Raw genomic sequence first — 17,837 nt, 5'->3', positions numbered from 1 at the left:
TGGATCGTATCTATTCAAGACATTCCTCATGAACAAGCCATCAACCCATTTTCAACAACCATTGGATCGATCGACGCGAATTTCGCTCATAGTATGCCATCAAAAACACGATATTCGATGGAAATGCATTTAGTATGTTTGTCAGTATACTTGTTTTTAATCCAACTATAGTCTTGAGCTGAAACTACCCATTTTCCATTCTTGGCATACTCACACATTTTCAATCATCAAGTTTGGGTACTGTTTTCAATTAGACTCGTATGTTGTATCCTAAATCTCGCATACGATCGCGCTCTAGCTCAACAGTGGTTGTACGCATCAGTAACGCAGTTGTTTGCATGTCAATCGCCACAAATACTAGTCGACTAAAGAGTTTAAAGACACTATAGTTCATTACATTAACAATGATCATGAGACTGGTTGTTTATTATACTGTAATACCCTTATTTAGCGTTCCATTTTACATGAATACGACCGTGCATTAGCAACTCAACTTACACATTTCCAAATGACTCTTCCTGACCCACTTATCTCTGAAGACCATATGACAGTAGTTTCCACAATTAATGGGCACCCTGAGCCAATAGCTGTATCTCAGCTACTTGAAAACAATCGTTTGTGGGCCAAAGCACAGGTTGAAGCCAAGCCAGAATTTTTTCAGCTTCTTGCTCAAGGCCAGCAGCCAGACATTCTTTGGATTGGATGCTCAGACAGTCGAGTTCCTCCTACAGAGATTTGTAAGTTGATGGCATTTACTAAAGCATGATATATCCATACCAGCTGTGTATGGTACCTGTAAATGAACGCAAGCCAAGTATCTTCTAGTTTATCTATACATGCATATTTACTGGTATACTTTGCAATTGTGAATGATGTATAAATGCAGTGCAACTTGGACCAGGAGATGCTTTTGTTCACCGTAATATTGCCAACGTCGTCGTGCCTTCTGATCTGAGTTTTCTATCTGTTTTGCAATACGCTGTTGAAGTGCTGATGGTGCGTCATATTGTTGTTTGTGGTAAGTTATACCGACTGATTGTATATATCCTCCAGCAACCTCTGTTAGGGTGCCGATCAATTAGAGTATGTCGTTTAAAGACTTGCATCAGTTAGCCATGAGGCGTATATGCCCAATACGTTCTAAAAATGCAGTCTACGTTTGATACGATTCAATGAGATTTGAACCAGTCTCTAGTGTCCAAATTAGACGACCCTTTAGCTTTCTATTCCTTTTCTTGCCGTCATCAACCTATTGCCAGAGTAATCTTTATTAATCATGTGGTTAATGAGTGATTTTTTGACGAGACAGCGGGTCGCTCATGTGATGGAATGTTGGGGTTAACTTAATTTCAATCATGCATGTACATACAATCTTTAGGACACTATTCGTGTGGAGGTGTACTTGCGGCAATGAGTAGTAAACGATTTGGTCTAATTGACAATTGGCTACAACAGGTTAAAGATGTTTACCAACAGCACATTGATGTTATTTCTGCGTTGCCTACCGAGAGCGAGCGTTCGGATATAATGTGTGAGCTCAATACTCTTAATAGTTTGGCCAAAGTCACTAGTACTAGTATTGTTCGTACTGCCTGGGAGCGAGGACAACCCTTGACTGTTCACGGTTGGTGCTATAGATTATCAGATGGATGCATTCGTGATCTTGGTCTGATTGTTGACTCGCAGGAAGGTTTAGACATCAAACTTGCCAAGACGTTTGCCAACAAAAAACACCCTGTTCCGTGAAAAGCAGGGTCAGTCTAGTTTGATTGGATCTCGTTGACTCTTTTGCAGCTCTAAAACGGAAGGGGATAAATGAGTAGGATGGAAATTGCTGATTCAGCTATTTTGACCACGCAGTTGAATTAAAGTTTATTTTTACTTGAATTCTGTTTACATCAAATGCAAACATGGCGTAGCAATAGAGGCTGATTGATTTACAAATCAACCCTGACAACCAACAATAGCGCTTAGGTTTCATAGGTTGATGTTTAAAATACATGGATTGTATTACAAACTGTTATGATATATCACAACACAAACGATGATGGCATAGTTGTATGTCCAAGTGGTCATTGCTATATAAAACATGTTTACCAAGAATGATCATATTGAAAATGATGAAAATACTAGTTATAAACACGAAACCAAAGTCGCCACTTGAAGAATTAAGCCACCACTTTGACCTGCTTCAATATTAGATGGGTTGTCTATTTTTATTATTATAAATAGGCGTTTAGTTATGATGCATCAGAACAGCAAATATACTAACGGGACAGAATTGAAACCACAAACAGCTGTCATTCCTACAAGCCCAGTAGAGCAGCTTGATATTGTATTATCGCTTATACCCCATTCGATACCTTTATTACCATCAGATCCATTAGTGAGCACTGACCCACTGACTATTCCAGATACTGAAAAACAGCCAGTTTTGTCTGTCCAAACGTTGCATACTACTACAAAGCATCAATCTAAATTCAGTCAACATCAACCCATTCTAACCCAACTCTGTACATCACAAACTCAATTCATGGCTAATGTACAGACATTTGAATCCACTTGTTGTGGCAGAGATAGAGATTGGTTGGACATTGACAACATCCAGTCATCTCAGCAACAGCAGCTGCCTTCACCCTCTCCGTTATCATCTAAACTACAATCCATTCTATACCATTTAGAATGCGCGACGCCTATGGATCCACAAAAGCAGATATTGGACCAGCATTGCCAATTGAAAAAGTATGGCAACGGCCTTGGTTTACAAAGTGCAAAGTCTCTACCTACAGTCGTCACTCCCATGACTGCATTGGTGCCCATTACTCCACTCGAGCAAGTGGCTTCCCATCTGTCGGATAACCCCAGCCCTAAATTGGTTTCAGATCCATCCTTGTTAACCGACTTACAGCCCCCACAAAACTCTTTACGTCTTGGCTGTGATTGCGAATCTACAAGAGAACTGCATTGTCGCCATGCACAACCGCAACCCAAGCAGCATAAAGAGAAAATGAAGAGTGTGAGTGAGTCTGGGAAATCCACACCAGATTCAGGACTGGAGAATCCTCAGCGTGCAAAGCGTCGTCGTCGGCTGTCTAACCATATCACTTTGGCAAAGACTGCGGTTGGATTGCGTGAAATTGCCAAAAAGATTGGCAAGTAGATCATGCGCTCTGTCAGTATCAATTCCTTGCGTTGAGAATGATGTTCTAATTTTGATATCTCTAATATGGTAAACAGGCATGGCTTATATGCGGTGGGAATCTCCACCAAGAACCGTCATGATTGTTACAAAATTACACGATCCTGAACTGGTTCAGCTTACTTACAATGCTGCGCAATGGCTTATTGCCACTGGCATCACAGTGTATGTATCATTTTGTGGTCAGACGTTTACAAACTGAATCATACATTCAAGCTTAACACCATGCATTTTAGATTTGTTCAGCAAGAGTTGTTTGATCAATCATTAGAGGAAACCAAATCTAGCGAGCCAACTTTCAAATACGATCTAACCAATCTTCGATTTTGGACCCAAGAGTTTTGCACATCTTCGCAATCCAACTCGATTGATTTTATAGTAACTCTAGGTGGAGATGGAACAGTATTGTATGCAGCATGGCTATTTCAACAAAACGTGCCTCCAATTATTCCATTCAATTTAGGTAGTTTGGGTTTCTTGACTGTGTTTCCTCATAGCAGCCTCAAAACAGCCATCCAACGGGTTCTTGATAATAATGAAGCTGGCATGCGCATGAACTTTCGAATGCGGTTTGCATGCACCATTATTCGTAAACCACGTGCAGATGGCAGTCAGATGCCTGACAATGGTTGTGTGTATCATATTCTTAACGATATGGTTGTCGATCGTGGTCCGTCGCCTTACCTTAGCCAGCTAGAGTTGTATGGCGATGAAAACCATTTGACGACTGTTCAGGCGGATGGATTAGTGATTGCTACACCAACTGGATCAACTGCGTATTCTCTCTCGGCTGGTGGATCTGTTGTTCATCCAGACGTGTCTGCGATTCTTGTTACACCCATCTGTCCGCACACGCTTTCGTTTCGACCCATGATTTTACCAGACACCATGGATGTCAAGATTGTGGTACCAAAAGATTCAAGAGCTACGGCATGGGTTTCATTCGATGGTCGACATCGAGTTCAACTTCAACCTGGCGACTCGATCCGCGTATGCGCTAGTCAGTATGCCGTTCCAACTGTATGCTGGAGTGATCAGAGCATTGACTGGTTTCATGGTCTTGAAGAATGTCTGGCATGGAATAAGCGGGATCGACAAAAAAAACTTTCATTTACATAATACGTTTATTCATGTACAATACAATGTTTAAAACTGAATCTATTTTAGCATGCATGTCCAATATTAAACTATTGGCTTTGATCACCCTAAACTTGTGGCACTTTAGTTTACAAAACCAAATACAATGGCATGTGTCAATGAAATGCCACAACTGCCAATGTTGGACAGATTAAATGAGATTATCCATTTAAAATTGCAGTTGTATTCATGTAAAATGGAACGCTAAATAAGGGTATTACAGTATAATAAACAACCAGTCTCATGATCATTGTTAATGTAATGAACTATTGTGTCTTTAAACTCTTTAGTCGACTAGTATTTGTGGCGATTGACATGCAAACAACTGCGTTACTGATGCGTACAACCACTGTTGAGCTAGAGCGCGATCGTATGCGAGATTTAGAATACAACATACGAGTCTAATTGAAAACAGTACCCAAACTTGATGATTGCAAATGTGTGAGTATGCCAAGAATGGAAAAATAGATAGCTTGTATCATACGATGTTGCTGTGTCTATTCAAAAACTAAACATGCTTATCAAAAGTCGATTTCTGACAAGTACAACAAATATTTAACCATTGTTTATCCCAAAGAGGCAATCGACACGAGAGTTCCATTTTACATAAATACGGTTCATATCAAAGTTTGATTTAGAATCAAATACTTTTTTACATAGAACCCGGTTGTATTGACATTGAATCTATTTCAATCCTACAACTTTCCTACAAGTCAATCATTGAAACTGATAAATAACCTCATCTTTTAAAATATCATCTACCATGGTAGAATTGATTGCATCAACCACATCATTGTCTCGAGTACCAACTGAACGCATGAGCCGTTTTACAGCTCATACCGAATCCTTGACAACATCCCTTCAAGCTCTTTGTCAAGCTCTTCAATTGAGCGAAAAAACGGCTCTTTTAGCACCACCATTTGAACTTTTGGCAATCAACATTCAAAACGTATGTGAATTAGTTTGTGGTGGCAGCTACGACTCACTACTTGATGTGCACGAAGGTGTTCTGGCTTTACAGACCGAGACGTATGCCAGTTGTGTCAAGATCCTCAAGGTTGGATCGGCAGAATATGGCATGGAGAGCATGAACCCACTCCATGACACTGATAGTGCCATGTTGACTCAACATGGCTTCAAAAGCAACAGAATACTCAAGCGATCGACTGGTCTGTTTAATGCACCCAACCCGCTCTTGGTCTCCACTTTCAACAGTCAAAGCATTGCTAGTGGCAATACGGCAGGTGGCAAAGACACGAACGAGCACCCGCTCATCTCAAACACCACACCAACCAGTGCAACTAGCAGCTCTAGCAACGATAGTGCTATTATTGGCCTCAAAATATCGCACGAGTATCACAATGGAAAGCCTACTACACTCGAAGAATGGAGGCATTTTCATGAGTGTCTTGCTAGGAACACCGATAGTCCCACTAGCTTGGATAATGCACAGATTCAACACACTGTCAACCATGGTCCGAGCAATCCGACATTATCCAAAGAAACACTATCCAGCTCGACTCCTGCACCTACCATCACTCTCCCAGCTTACATTGCCGATTGTTCTCCAGACACGCACAATGACCACCCATCCGCGACTGTTTCCACCAGTACATTAAACCACCCAATACGTTTGCATCCTATTGCTATAAAGGCTCCTACAAACGCAAGTGCTTCAGCCATACTTTCGCCATTCGCAGATGCATCAAGTGAAATATCTGGTTCATGCGGTTATACAAGTACCCCAGACCAGTACTATTCACTCCCACGTCTACCCTCAACGCAGCCCAACACAGCTCTTGAATCTCCATCTCTTCATATGCCTTCGCAAACACTCTCACCCATATCTCCTAAATCATCTATTCAAAAACTCATCCGGACCTCATCACTCAAGAAACCAAAAACCAAGTCGAACGAAAAGGAGAAACGACATGTGCGGTTTGTACAACCCAATAAGAGTTCAGATGTGGTCACTGATTCGAATGGAATTTCCAAGTCGGACAAAAAAGCAGAGTCTATTTGGCCAACAGTCACGTCTAGCTCAAAGCCAGATCTGCACACTCTCTATGATAAAGTCATAACACAAGTAAAACATCCATTAGACTTGTCAACAGACTCATCAGCAGACCCGTCAACAGACTCACTAGCTCAACTCAATACACCCATTACTGCTACATCTTCGCATACTCGAATCATTGCTCAACATATTCTAAGCAACGTTCCTGTCAATCAAGTTACGCCTGTGGATCATTTATCTTCTCAGCGATCGCTTAATGTGGTTGTACATCAACCAACTGAAATCCATTCTTTTGTTGCGTCAGTGGTGGATGCCAACAGTGTGTCCAAATCCGTTTTGTCTTCAGTAGTACCTGTCAAACCTGTACAGACTGTTGAAACTCCTAACCCTGACAAACCCACTGTAAAGTGTGTCATGGCCAAGTATGATTACAAGGCCAGAACTGCAAAGGAAATGTCATTTCAAAAAGGCGATGTGATGGTGATTAGGAAACGACAAGAGACGTGGCTGTATGGAACATTAGTGGATAAACACACACTAAAACCAACTGTGATTGCAAACCATCAAGATACAGGTACAATCTCTTCAAGAGGATGGATTCCTGTTGCATTTGTAGTAGCATACACTCCAAACTCAAATGCATGATATTTGAGAATAAATTGAATGTTTTTATTTTGCTTTTCAATACAAATGTGTAATCATGTCAACTAGGGTTTCTACTCGATCAGCTTGAGTTCCTTCCTATATCGAGCCTCCTCGTTGTTCCAGTTGGAAATCTTTTTGGCAGAATCACCCAACTTGGATGCAAGATAGTCCATCCGAGATTGAATGTGGTTTGATCCACCTGTCCAAAAAGATGCGGTAGATATTCCATCGTGGGCTTGTAACAATCCCAACTGACACATCTCTTCTTCCATTACCCTCACTTTTTTTTCTTCGTCTGATATAAGCTGTTTTGCTGTGAGAATTCCCATGGTCGAAACAAGTCGGGTGTCTTGAGTCATAAGGGTGAAAGCAGATCTGTAAATGGGTTTTCCTGGTCGAATGGTGTAAGGTCGACCATGTGAATGAATAAGAGTAATTAACCCATTGCGTTCCATTTGAGACAAAGCCTGCGTATCTCCTTTAAAAATGGGATGCATAACCAAGTGGTCAAACGGTACCTAGAATCAATTTAAAACATTTTAGTCGAGTGCAAGTCTTGAGCAGTCAGTTTAACACCATGCATTGGCAGTCTACCTCGTCAAATTTGCTCAGCATCTGCACAATCTTCCAAAATTGAACATCATTCCATTCGTGCTTGGATTTGTCTGCCTCTTCGTTGAGACCAATTTTACGGAGCTCTGTAACTGACCGGTGCAGTATATCATCAAATGCATCTAAATGGGTCGCAGGTTTGATGAAACATACACATTAGATTTTGCGAATGTTTTAAAAACTCGAGTATATCAACCAAAAATAATTTACCAGTGGGAGTTAGGCCAGCATGAATCTTTTGAATTAAAAGGTCCAAGTCATGCAAACGACCGCCAAGGGGCTCAATGCTGGGCCATAAAGACTTGGTATCCAGCTCAGGAAGTCGTCGATGTACATATGCAAGTGCAGTCTCGGGTGTAGCATCATTGAGAATAAATGTTTCGACAGATTTAGTGGGAATCACTAAAGTTTGTGAATAGCAATTGAAAGTCAGCTTCAATGCCAATTGATAAACTTATTCTCAGCACTACAAGTACTTGCCTTTTCCTATCTCTCGCACAGCAGCAGGATTGTCGCTAATAAATATAACGTGTGCAACTTTGTATTGTGTGGCCGTCACTGCAGCCCACTAAAAATCAAATAATACGCACAAGGTCAACATCGACGCATGCAAAACATCAAATACAGCTCTTACCTCGGCCATCATGTCATACAAAAAGTGGCCTCGAGCATTTTCTTTGCCAAGAAACCCGTCAATGACAATCACTGGATATTCAATCTCTGGAACACTCAATGAGTGATTATACTCATCGTTCTTGTCAACCAGCTCGTCTAGCACTTTCTGTCGAGCTTCGCGCTGATCTAGAGTAAGGTCTGTTACGGCTTTGGTTACGCAATCGAGAATCTTGCGTATCTCAGTTTCCTTTGTTGTTCCCAAACCAGCCTTGGCACCAGTAGTGGCAGTGATGATAGCATCCATAAACGTTGTAATTTGAGACATGAATCCAAACGACGGGAAAAAATTGACTTGGGAAGCCAGACGAGTGATGAGGACGTATTCGGGTTGGCCAACCAAATCCTCACAGTGAATAAAAAGCTTTTTTTTGTGATGCTCCAAAGATTTACGAACCAGCTCCGACTTTCCAGAACCCTTTGGTCCATGGACAATTACCAAAGTCTCTGGAGCCTGCTTATAGTGTAGCTCGAGTCGTTTTGCTTCAGTTTCCCGCTCATCCCAGCCCTGATTAGTAGATCTTACATTTTTAATTTTAGATCTGTCCATGCTGGAATACCCAGTAGCAGAAATCAAAGCGGATATAGATGATTGGGCACCATTCCACATAGCACCTGCAGTCTCGGTGTATTTTTCAAAACTGAACCTATCGGTGAGTTTACTGACAATCGAAAAAACCCTTAGAGGATCAAATACGATATAGGACAGGGCAGCAGTAACAGCCAGCAGGATGGGGATAGATATGCGCAGATTGGAAATGGCCCAGTTCCAAAAGGAAAAGCTACTCTTGACCTTTTCATAGCCGATATGCACTCGGGTTCCATCAATCAACTCGCCATGAATGCAGTTACGAGCACTGGTAGCCGATCGCTTGTTCACAAACTCGACTGATGCAAATCTAGGAAGATCTTTGATGGACGAAGGTTGGATGGTAATATCCATGATGCGACCAAAGCTGCGAAACTCCCTGTACAATTGTTCCTAGATGCACATTGAGTTTAAATGCAAAATACCAGCCAATAAAGATGTAGAACAGAATGCAAAAACATACAACGGATAGATCAGGACCATGGAATTCCACATGCAAGCGTCTGGAAGGAATTCTAAAAACCATGTCTTCAACCCAAGGACGTCCCTAACCAACACAATGTTATTTACTTGTCAAGAATGGTAATAAACGATGGTGAATACCTTGACTTCGAATGCATTGATGCGACCAAAGTTGAAGATGGACCGAATGCCTGTAGAATGTACATGAGCCTGAATAGCTTCTATGGCCTCTTCAATAGTCCCGCCCTTGTACTTGAACTTGAGATAAAGGCCACCTTCTTTCAAGTTAGGCTCAGCCTCTCTAAACTGAAACTCGGCACCAGAAGGAAACCATGGAGGGATCAAGCGAGACCAGCGTTGGTGAAGAATAAACCTTTTCGAATAGTATTTGACCCAATAGGTGCGAGGATCCAGCAGACCAAGATGGAATGGAAAGATGTTGTCGAACCAAACAGTTCCTTTGTGATAGTTTGGATTCTCCATTGGACCAGTGGGAATGGCTACAATAAAATCCTGATCATGTTCAGTGGGATCGTCAATGGCAGCGCCAGTATGAGAGTGTTTAACATCTGAATTATTATCTATAGCAGCAGATCCTTTAGTAGATTCAGCAGTGGTGTTGGTAGAGTAAGCAGCAGCACTTTTACGATGAATGGGAACAGCGATAGCAGTCAAAGAATCACTTTGAATAGCACGAGTGCAAGAAAACAGTCTGTAGTAGCTTCTTGTTGATATGGGCTGAATAGAATAAACTGTTCTTTTGTTCAATAAACTGGCTCTGACAGATCCAAACATCTTGCAATAACACCAGCAAGAGTTGAAATGGCTTGAATTTTGATCATTTCAATTTGGCTCGAGCCAATCACGTTGCTCGGCAAACTCACTTCTAGTCACATGACTTCATACAAATCCATCGCGTCTTTATTACACTCGTTCAATACAAAAAACTGTCGTGAATGCACTCGACACTCTCGCTGCCTTTTGCTCTCCAAAGCCTGGAAGTAACATCAACTCCTCTGATGTTGCATGTGCAATATCCTTGAATGACTAGTTGAAACTAAATATTAGCGTTGTATTACATTACATTCTAGTGACTCGAGATCTTACCCCAATGTTGGATGCCAATGTCATTGCATCTGTTTTATTCACCGACTTGATTGCTGTTACTGCCTCTGTCAACTATTCAATTTCAATTTCAATTTCAGTCAGTATTATTATCATTTCAAACCACTTTTTGCTTGTACCTTTGAGAAATAGTCATCGTCCACTCGCTTTTTGATTAGATCTGGCGGCTTGTTTTCATATGACTTTAATGTTTCTATATACCTGCCTGCTTCCTGTCGACTAAAATATATTTCACTGGTTAGATATCAGCTCAAGATTTCTAGTCATAAATTCATCATGATTGTTACCTCCATGCTAGAATCATGGTGGTTTTTCCAAATATGCATGTGCGAGTGAGCTCCTTGATGGATTGTTGGTGATCATCCTATTTATTCAATATATTAAACTCACTGGCCTTTTAAATGCAGTCATCTGCAAAACCATCCAATGTGCATCTTACCACATCAACTACACATATCAAGATACGAAGATAAAACTTGCGTTCAATCTGACGCAGACGAGTGTCTATGTACTCTGGATACAATCGATGATATTTAAGACTATCAAATGACAATCCAAGTTAAATACCATTGGCACCAATACTGGTTATACTGACTGCAACAAACCTTAGAAAGATTACACCAGTGGTTTTCCCCACCTGATAGTCAGCATCAGTCTCGCCATATTCCCAAGGCACATTCTTGATATAATCAAGGACAGGATTTCCCTCTTGATTTGTATTGACTATCACTGCACGAAGCCTTGGTTTTGCTAATGATGAGGACGGTTGTTGTATTGCAGTGGGCGTATCTGCAGAACTGGACATTTGAATTTTATGGGCAAGAATCACATCCAATCCATGGCTTCAACTCAACCATGAATACCATCTTCATCTCAAGAATCCATCACTCAGCTCATACTTGATCTCCAATAATAACCATGTGCTACTATGACTGTCTTGACCCTCTACTATGATCACATGTCTTGACCCATAAGAAAAATTTAAAATATTGTCAAATGAAAACTTGTCGCATTAGTGCTCGCCATTCGCTTGAATAGTCGATACAATTAACGAGTTAGTATTGTCGACTTGAACTTGCATTATGTGTGCTAGAGGAAATATACTTTGAACAAATTCAACTGTATCGTTTCATTACTTTTTTTACAGTGATTCAGTTTCATATCGAATCTCATTTTTACTGCTTCTGATTGTGAATTAGAATTTACTTGAAATGATTGTTCTGCCTGGCTCTCTTGCTCTGTCAGAGTTTCGACGAGACTGTCTGCTCAAGGAATTGAATGAAAATGCTGCTTCTTTAACGGCTGATTCAGTCCATTCCTTACCCATTACGGATGTCAAGGCTTTCCATGTGCATTTGGTCCAAACTACTGCCGATATGTCAGATGATGATCAGAAAATATTAGAAAAACTACTGTATTATGGTACTGTCGAGGCCAACACTTTTTCTGCTCAAGACACTCTTTTAATAGATGCTATTCGCTCCGGAAAATGCAACTCGGTTGCTGACAGAGATGTTGGCATTTGGTATCTGTTGATGGTGACTCCTCGTTTAGGCACAATCTCTTCCTGGTCTTCTAAAGCTACTGATATTGCTCATATTTGTGGACTTGGTCATGTCAAACGATTGGAGAGATCTACCGCCGTGTTTGTGCGTGTCGGCTCAGAGGTTTCAACCAAATCTACTCAGCATACTTTACCTCGATCCCTTCTCGATGCTATCAAGCCTGCTATTCACGATCGCATGATGCATGCAGTTTTTGAAGGTATTCCAGATGAATCTGTTTTATTTGCTGTTGGCAATCCTCGCCCTCTTAAAACAGTCGATATCATCAGTGCTGCTACGCCAGAAAACACCAACTCCTCGCTCCCTTCATCCATACTTGCAAAAGCCAACGAAGAGTGGGGATTGGCACTTGCTGAAGATGAGATCGAGTACTTGGTCAATGCCTTTCTCTACCCATCAGAGGCTACCGCTCCTCGCAACCCAACAGATGTCGAGCTTATGATGTTTGCCCAAATCAATTCCGAGCATTGTCGTCATAAAATATTTGGTGCAACGTGGACGATTGACGGCAAGCAACACGACACATCTCTGTTTGCCATGATCAAAAACACATACAAGTTGAACCCGGCTTATATTTTATCTGCCTACTCTGACAATGCTGCTGTTTTGGAAGGACCCGTTGGTGTTCGATTTACCTTTAACCCTTCCACTAAACTGTACGAAACGTCGTTGGAAGCTATTCATACGCTTATAAAAGTTGAAACCCATAACCATCCTACCGCTGTATCTCCTTTCCCGGGTGCTTCCACTGGATCAGGTGGTGAAATTCGTGACGAAGCTGCTGTTGGTCGTGGATCAAAAACCAAGGCCGGTTTGACAGGATTTACCGTATCTAATCTCTGTATTCCTGGCTTTGAACAGCCATGGGAAACAAATAATCCGGGTAAACCTGCTCACATTGCCTCTGCTTTGGATATCATGACTCAAGGTCCGTTGGGAGGTGCCGCATTCAACAACGAATTTGGTCGTCCCAGTATCAATGGATATTTTCGTACTTACTTGCAACAGGTTCCTGTTGACAAACAGGGCACGCTTGAATGGCGGGGTTACCACAAGCCCATTATGATTGCTGGTGGTATGGGATCTGTGCGTTCTATGCATGTTCTCAAAAACAAAATTTCTCCTGGTGATCATATCATTGTTCTTGGTGGTCCTGCAATGTTGATTGGTCTTGGTGGTGGTGCTGCCTCGTCCATGGCACAGGGTCAATCCTCTGCTGATTTGGACTTTGCATCTGTGCAGCGAGAAAATCCAGAAATGCAGCGCAGAGCCCAAATGGTGATTGAAACCTGCACTGGATATGGCCAAGCAAATCCTATTGTTGCTATTCATGATGTGGGTGCAGGCGGTATATCCAACGCATTACCTGAACTTGTTCATGACTCTGGTCTTGGTGCCGTGTTTCAACTTCGTAATGTTCCCTGCGATGACCCACGTATGAGTCCCATGGAAATATGGTGTAACGAATCTCAAGAACGCTATGTTTTAGCTGTTGAACCTAAAAATCTACAGCAATTTATTGATATTGCAACCCGTGAGCGTTGTCCTTTTTCAGTTGTTGGTGTTGCTACTGCTGAAAAGCGACTTGTATTGGAAGATACACTTCTTGGTACAACTCCTATTGATCTCCCCATGTCTACTTTGTTTGGTAAACCACCCAAAATGCACCGTGTCGCCGAATCCGTCACTAACGCGCTGAGGACAGAGGTCAATGTGATGTCTGCTTCGCTTGAAGAAATATCTACTCGTATACTGTCGCTGCCTACTGTCGCCTCCAAATCATTCTTGATTACCATTGGTGATCGCTGTGTTACAGGTCTAGTTGCCCGCGATCAGTTTGTTGGACCATGGCAAGTTCCTGTTGCTGATGTAGGCGTTATCTTGTCTTCTCATGATCCAGAAGACTACACGGGTCAGGCTATGGCTATGGGCGAACGATCTCCGCTAGCACTGATTTCCTCTGCTGCTTCGGCACGCATGTCAGTAGCCGAATCCATCACTAACTTGGCTTCTGCAAATGTAGTAGATATCAAAACAATTCGTTTGAGTGCCAACTGGATGTCGGCAGCCTCTCATCAAGGTGAAGGTGCTGCTCTTTACGATGCTGTCAAGGCTGTCGGTCTTGATATTTGCCCAAAACTGGGTCTCACTGTTCCAGTTGGTAAAGACTCCATGTCCATGAAAACCAAGTGGACAGACATGTCCGATTCTGAAAAACCAGTTGAACATGCCGTTACTTCACCGTTATCCGTCATTATCACTGCTTATGGACCTGTAACTGATGCTCGTCTCACCCTAACTCCACAACTAAAAACCAACCAAGGAAACACCATTCTTGTTTTAATTGATCTTGCATGTGGTAAAAAACGTCTTGGTGGAAGCTGTCTTGCTCAAGTTTATAATCAGATTGGCAAAGAGTGTCCCGATGTTGAGGACGCGTCCATGCTTGCTTCCTTCTGGAAACTGATGCAAGCTGGTAGGTCAGTGACCAATCCACTGTTCCTGGCATATCACGATCGTTCTGATGGTGGTTTGTTTGCTACTATCATGGAAATGTGCTTTGCTGGTCATGTTGGTGCTACCATTGATCTTCAAAGCTATATCAAGGCAACTGTTCAAGGTGACACTACTGCTGCTCATAATGCTGCTGTTGCTGCTTTATACAATGAAGAGCTTGGTGCTGTTGTTCAAATCAAGGCAACTGACTATGCACAATTGCATGCACTTGCTACCACACACGGCTTCCCTGTTGAGCACCTTCACAAAATTGGTACTGTCGATACCACATCTCCACAACAAATGATTTCTTTCCATACATGTACACCCAAGAGCAATAGTAAACCGATTTTGTCTGGTTCTCGTGTACACTTTCACCGACAGTGGCAAGCAACCTCATTCCGTATGCAATCAAGAAGAGATAACCCCGTATGTGCTCAAAGTGAATATGACTCACTCTTGGACGTGTCTGATCCTGGTCTTCATTTGAGCTTGACTTATCCAGTCAGCAAGCCATGCACATCTTCTCCAGGAAAGATTGAATCGCTAAAGACATCACTCTGTAAAAGTGTAGTTGACACTCGTCCCCGTGTTGTTGTACTTCGCGAACAGGGCGTCAACAGTCATATGGAACTCGCAAGTGCATTTTATCGTGCTGGGTTTCTTCCACTTGATGTGCACATGTCCGAGCTAGTCTCTGCTTCTTCTATTGATTTAGCAACAGATACTCGCATTGTGGGTCTAGCTCTACCTGGCGGGTTTAGCTATGGCGACGTATTGGGTGCAGGTGCAGGATGGGCAAAATCCATTCTCCTCAACTCGCGAGCACGCACACAATTCCAATCCTTCTTTAACCGTTCCGACACATTTACAATTGGCGTGTGCAATGGCTGTCAAGTACTAACCCATCTTGCACCAGAAATGATTCAAGGAACATCCAACTGGCCTAGATTTGTTGGCAATATTTCTGAACAGTTTGAATCTCGTGTTTGTGCAGTCCGTGTACCCGTACACACCAACTCTATTTTCTTTAAAGGTATGGAAGGATCAATTTTACCGGTTGCCATTGCTCACGGTGAAGGTAGAGCCGAATTCACTGATATGGAAACTGCTGCCAAAGCGCTTATGGATGGAACGGTTTCGCTTCAGTATGTTGACAATTACTCAAGCGTTGCTAAAGCTGACATGTACCCTGCTAATCCAAACGGATCAGCTATGGGTATCACTGGTGTAAGTAGTTTGGATGGCAGAGTGTTGGCGTTGATGCCTCATCCTGAGCGTGTTGTGAGGGGAGTGACAAATTCTTGGGGCGGAGTGTTGGATTCAGATGGATTTGGACATGATTCAGCATGGATCAAGATATTTGAAAATGCCAAAACCTGGGTAGACCAACAAAAGATTTAAACCCCTTGCAATATGTATCAAGACTTTAAACTCGTCCAGTTGAATAAAAATAAAAATAAGCAACAACTGGTATTTTGTTCCAACATCTCAGATGTATGAATGTAGTTATAATGGATTAAAGAATTCCTCAAGACAGTTGAACCAAGTCGTTTAGAGTCGACAGAATTGATTTACTTTTTGATTCTAGCCAAAATCCACAAACTTTAATTTATTAGAAATGATGCAGTGGTGAATAGACTACTGTCCAATGCAAGTTGGCATTCCTTTTATCAAATGACTAGTTTTGATCGATAGTACAAACGATTGGATACGAAACCAGTTCACGTTGCAAGATTGAAATGATTCTGTATTAGAATATTGAACACTGAGTACAACTGCCAATTGGCTATGCAGCAGCAAGATTAGAATGTAGAATAGAAGCCACGGAACGATCAGCAACAATCACTACAGTAGTGTCGGTATCATCCAATGATGCAATATGTTGATCAATGGCTTGTTCCAAACGATCTGCAATTGCCATTGTTTGAGCTAGTCGTCGCGTGATGCCTACATTGTGTTGGCTCGATGAGTCAGGACTTGGTAAAGCACAACCAGATAAGATATCAAGATACCGACGCATTTCTTCTGGACCGAGTACCAGTCGTTGAAAGATACCGTCAATAAACAGATTACCTGTAGTAATCATACCAATTTCGGCAGCCTGAATACCCGCATGAGCATACACTAGAGCAATCCGAGCCTGCATTGACTCGGTAGACTCCGTTTCTGTATATGAATCCAATGGGTTTTCTTTCGAGTTGGGTTCTAGTAAACGTTGTTGTTCCCGATTCGTTTTCCATCGTTGCAACTGTCGATGCAGCTGGGCAGATCCAGAATTTGTAAAGCAAGAGTCGGCAATCAATTCCAACTGCTCTTCGCTCAATCCAGCCAGATCCATGGAAACAACTTGAGGAGAAATCTCTCTCAGTATTGGATCTTGAACATACTCTTCTCTATAATCAATCACACTGGATAGAAACGAAATCAGATCCCATTGCGGAATAAGTCCAGTGTGTTGCAGCACAAACGTCCAGTCAGAAGGAGTATCTATGGATTCAAACGTTGCACTTTGTTGCCTGGACCAAATCTTGACTTGTCCTAGCCGATCTTCAGCAGTAGTTGCTGGACGACGAACACTTACCAATCCACCTCCAATCGACTTTTCAACCGACTCGGTTTCAAAAAAAGGCTGCAGTATGGGTGCATAATCTTCCATCAGCCATGATCCTTTGCTAGGGTTTTCATCACAAAGAATGGAGACCGTTTGTGTGTTGCTGAATGAAGCTTGATTCATGTGAGAGTGACCAGCAACGCTCGACTTGACATTGATGTTTGTAGTAGTGTCCATGCCTGTAGATTGGTACAGTTCTAGAAAATGCTCTAATGCTCTCTGACCCTCAAACACCAGCTTCTTGTTATGTGAGAAGGGCAATGTGACTAGTCTTGGCAGATTGACCAACGACGTACCCAAAACATGGATTCTTGCTCGAGGATAAATTCTCGACTGGAGTGGTCGTAGAAACTCTTGCATCCATAGATCGTTTGCTGTTTGAATCCGCTGTTTGAATTTCTCTGAAGGAAACATCATGACATTTACATTAGGCAGACTATCTACGGGATCGTCAACAGAATCAAGTTCTTTAATAGGAAAAGGCATCAGCAACGACTTGACAATCGACTCTTGTTTTTTTCCCAGTTGCTGTATTGGTGGAGTAGTTGATTTGGGCAAGACAGCATGTTTGCTGGACAACAACTGCCGAAAAAACTTTGACATGTGAACTCCTGCAGTCAGCCAATGAATAAAAGTGTGATGGATAGTCTTGAGTTCAAACCACTTTAGATGTGCTGATTAAAAATAAAAATTGGATTTCAAGT

General features: G+C 42.0%; 7 protein-coding genes across 7 annotated transcripts; 4 read left to right on the top strand and 3 right to left on the bottom strand.

Moving 5' to 3' along the window:
• Window positions 1-544: 544 nt before the first annotated feature.
• On the top strand, window positions 545-1,746 carry BATDEDRAFT_12516 (uncharacterized protein; the record flags this gene model as incomplete). Its single annotated transcript, XM_006680173.1, has 3 exons — window positions 545-737; window positions 887-1,018; window positions 1,379-1,746. The coding sequence occupies 3 exons, from the start codon at window positions 545-547 to the stop codon at window positions 1,744-1,746; spliced, it is 693 nt and encodes a 230-aa protein (XP_006680236.1).
• A 499-nt stretch (window positions 1,747-2,245) lies between these two features.
• Window positions 2,246-4,354, top strand: BATDEDRAFT_35612 (uncharacterized protein; the record flags this gene model as incomplete). Its single annotated transcript, XM_006680369.1, has 3 exons — window positions 2,246-3,131; window positions 3,238-3,364; window positions 3,436-4,354. 3 exons carry the CDS (start codon window positions 2,246-2,248, stop codon window positions 4,316-4,318), a joined length of 1,896 nt encoding a protein of 631 aa, XP_006680432.1. The 3' UTR covers window positions 4,319-4,354.
• Window positions 4,355-5,099: 745 nt separating this feature from the next.
• On the top strand, window positions 5,100-6,998 carry BATDEDRAFT_90148 (uncharacterized protein; the record flags this gene model as incomplete). Its single annotated transcript, XM_006680527.1, has 1 exon — window positions 5,100-6,998. One exon carries the CDS (start codon window positions 5,100-5,102, stop codon window positions 6,996-6,998), a length of 1,899 nt encoding a protein of 632 aa, XP_006680590.1.
• BATDEDRAFT_90136 (uncharacterized protein) lies at window positions 6,999-10,132 on the bottom strand. Its single transcript, XM_006680451.1, has 7 exons — window positions 9,475-10,132; window positions 9,335-9,418; window positions 8,245-9,264; window positions 8,091-8,178; window positions 7,821-8,012; window positions 7,593-7,732; window positions 6,999-7,516 (listed from the first exon to the last, which is right to left on the bottom strand). The coding sequence occupies exons 1-7, from the start codon at window positions 10,126-10,128 to the stop codon at window positions 7,070-7,072; spliced, it is 2,625 nt and encodes an 874-aa protein (XP_006680514.1). The 5' UTR covers window positions 10,129-10,132; the 3' UTR covers window positions 6,999-7,069.
• Window positions 10,133-10,257: 125 nt separating this feature from the next.
• On the bottom strand, window positions 10,258-11,263 carry BATDEDRAFT_90338 (DNA repair protein RAD10; the record flags this gene model as incomplete). The annotated part of the gene is made up of 6 exons (XM_006680450.1): window positions 10,258-10,380; window positions 10,441-10,512; window positions 10,578-10,677; window positions 10,746-10,822; window positions 10,898-10,997; window positions 11,064-11,263. 6 exons carry the CDS (start codon window positions 11,261-11,263, stop codon window positions 10,258-10,260), a joined length of 672 nt encoding a protein of 223 aa, XP_006680513.1.
• A 236-nt stretch (window positions 11,264-11,499) lies between these two features.
• Window positions 11,500-15,990, top strand: BATDEDRAFT_17291 (phosphoribosylformylglycinamidine synthase). The gene is made up of 2 exons (XM_006680218.1): window positions 11,500-11,512; window positions 11,658-15,990. The coding sequence occupies exon 2, from the start codon at window positions 11,670-11,672 to the stop codon at window positions 15,921-15,923; it is 4,254 nt and encodes a 1,417-aa protein (XP_006680281.1). The 5' UTR covers window positions 11,500-11,512; window positions 11,658-11,669; the 3' UTR covers window positions 15,924-15,990.
• A 318-nt stretch (window positions 15,991-16,308) lies between these two features.
• Window positions 16,309-17,736, bottom strand: BATDEDRAFT_90337 (uncharacterized protein; the record flags this gene model as incomplete). Its single annotated transcript, XM_006680449.1, has 1 exon — window positions 16,309-17,736. One exon carries the CDS (start codon window positions 17,734-17,736, stop codon window positions 16,309-16,311), a length of 1,428 nt encoding a protein of 475 aa, XP_006680512.1.
• Between the last annotated feature and the right edge of the window lie 101 nt (window positions 17,737-17,837).

This window comes from Batrachochytrium dendrobatidis (assembly GCF_000203795.2).
Source record: "Batrachochytrium dendrobatidis JAM81 unplaced genomic scaffold BATDEscaffold_9, whole genome shotgun sequence".
NCBI classification, from domain to species: Eukaryota; Fungi; Chytridiomycota; class Chytridiomycetes; order Rhizophydiales; genus Batrachochytrium; species Batrachochytrium dendrobatidis.
This window is presented reverse-complemented; position numbering and strand designations above follow the sequence as displayed.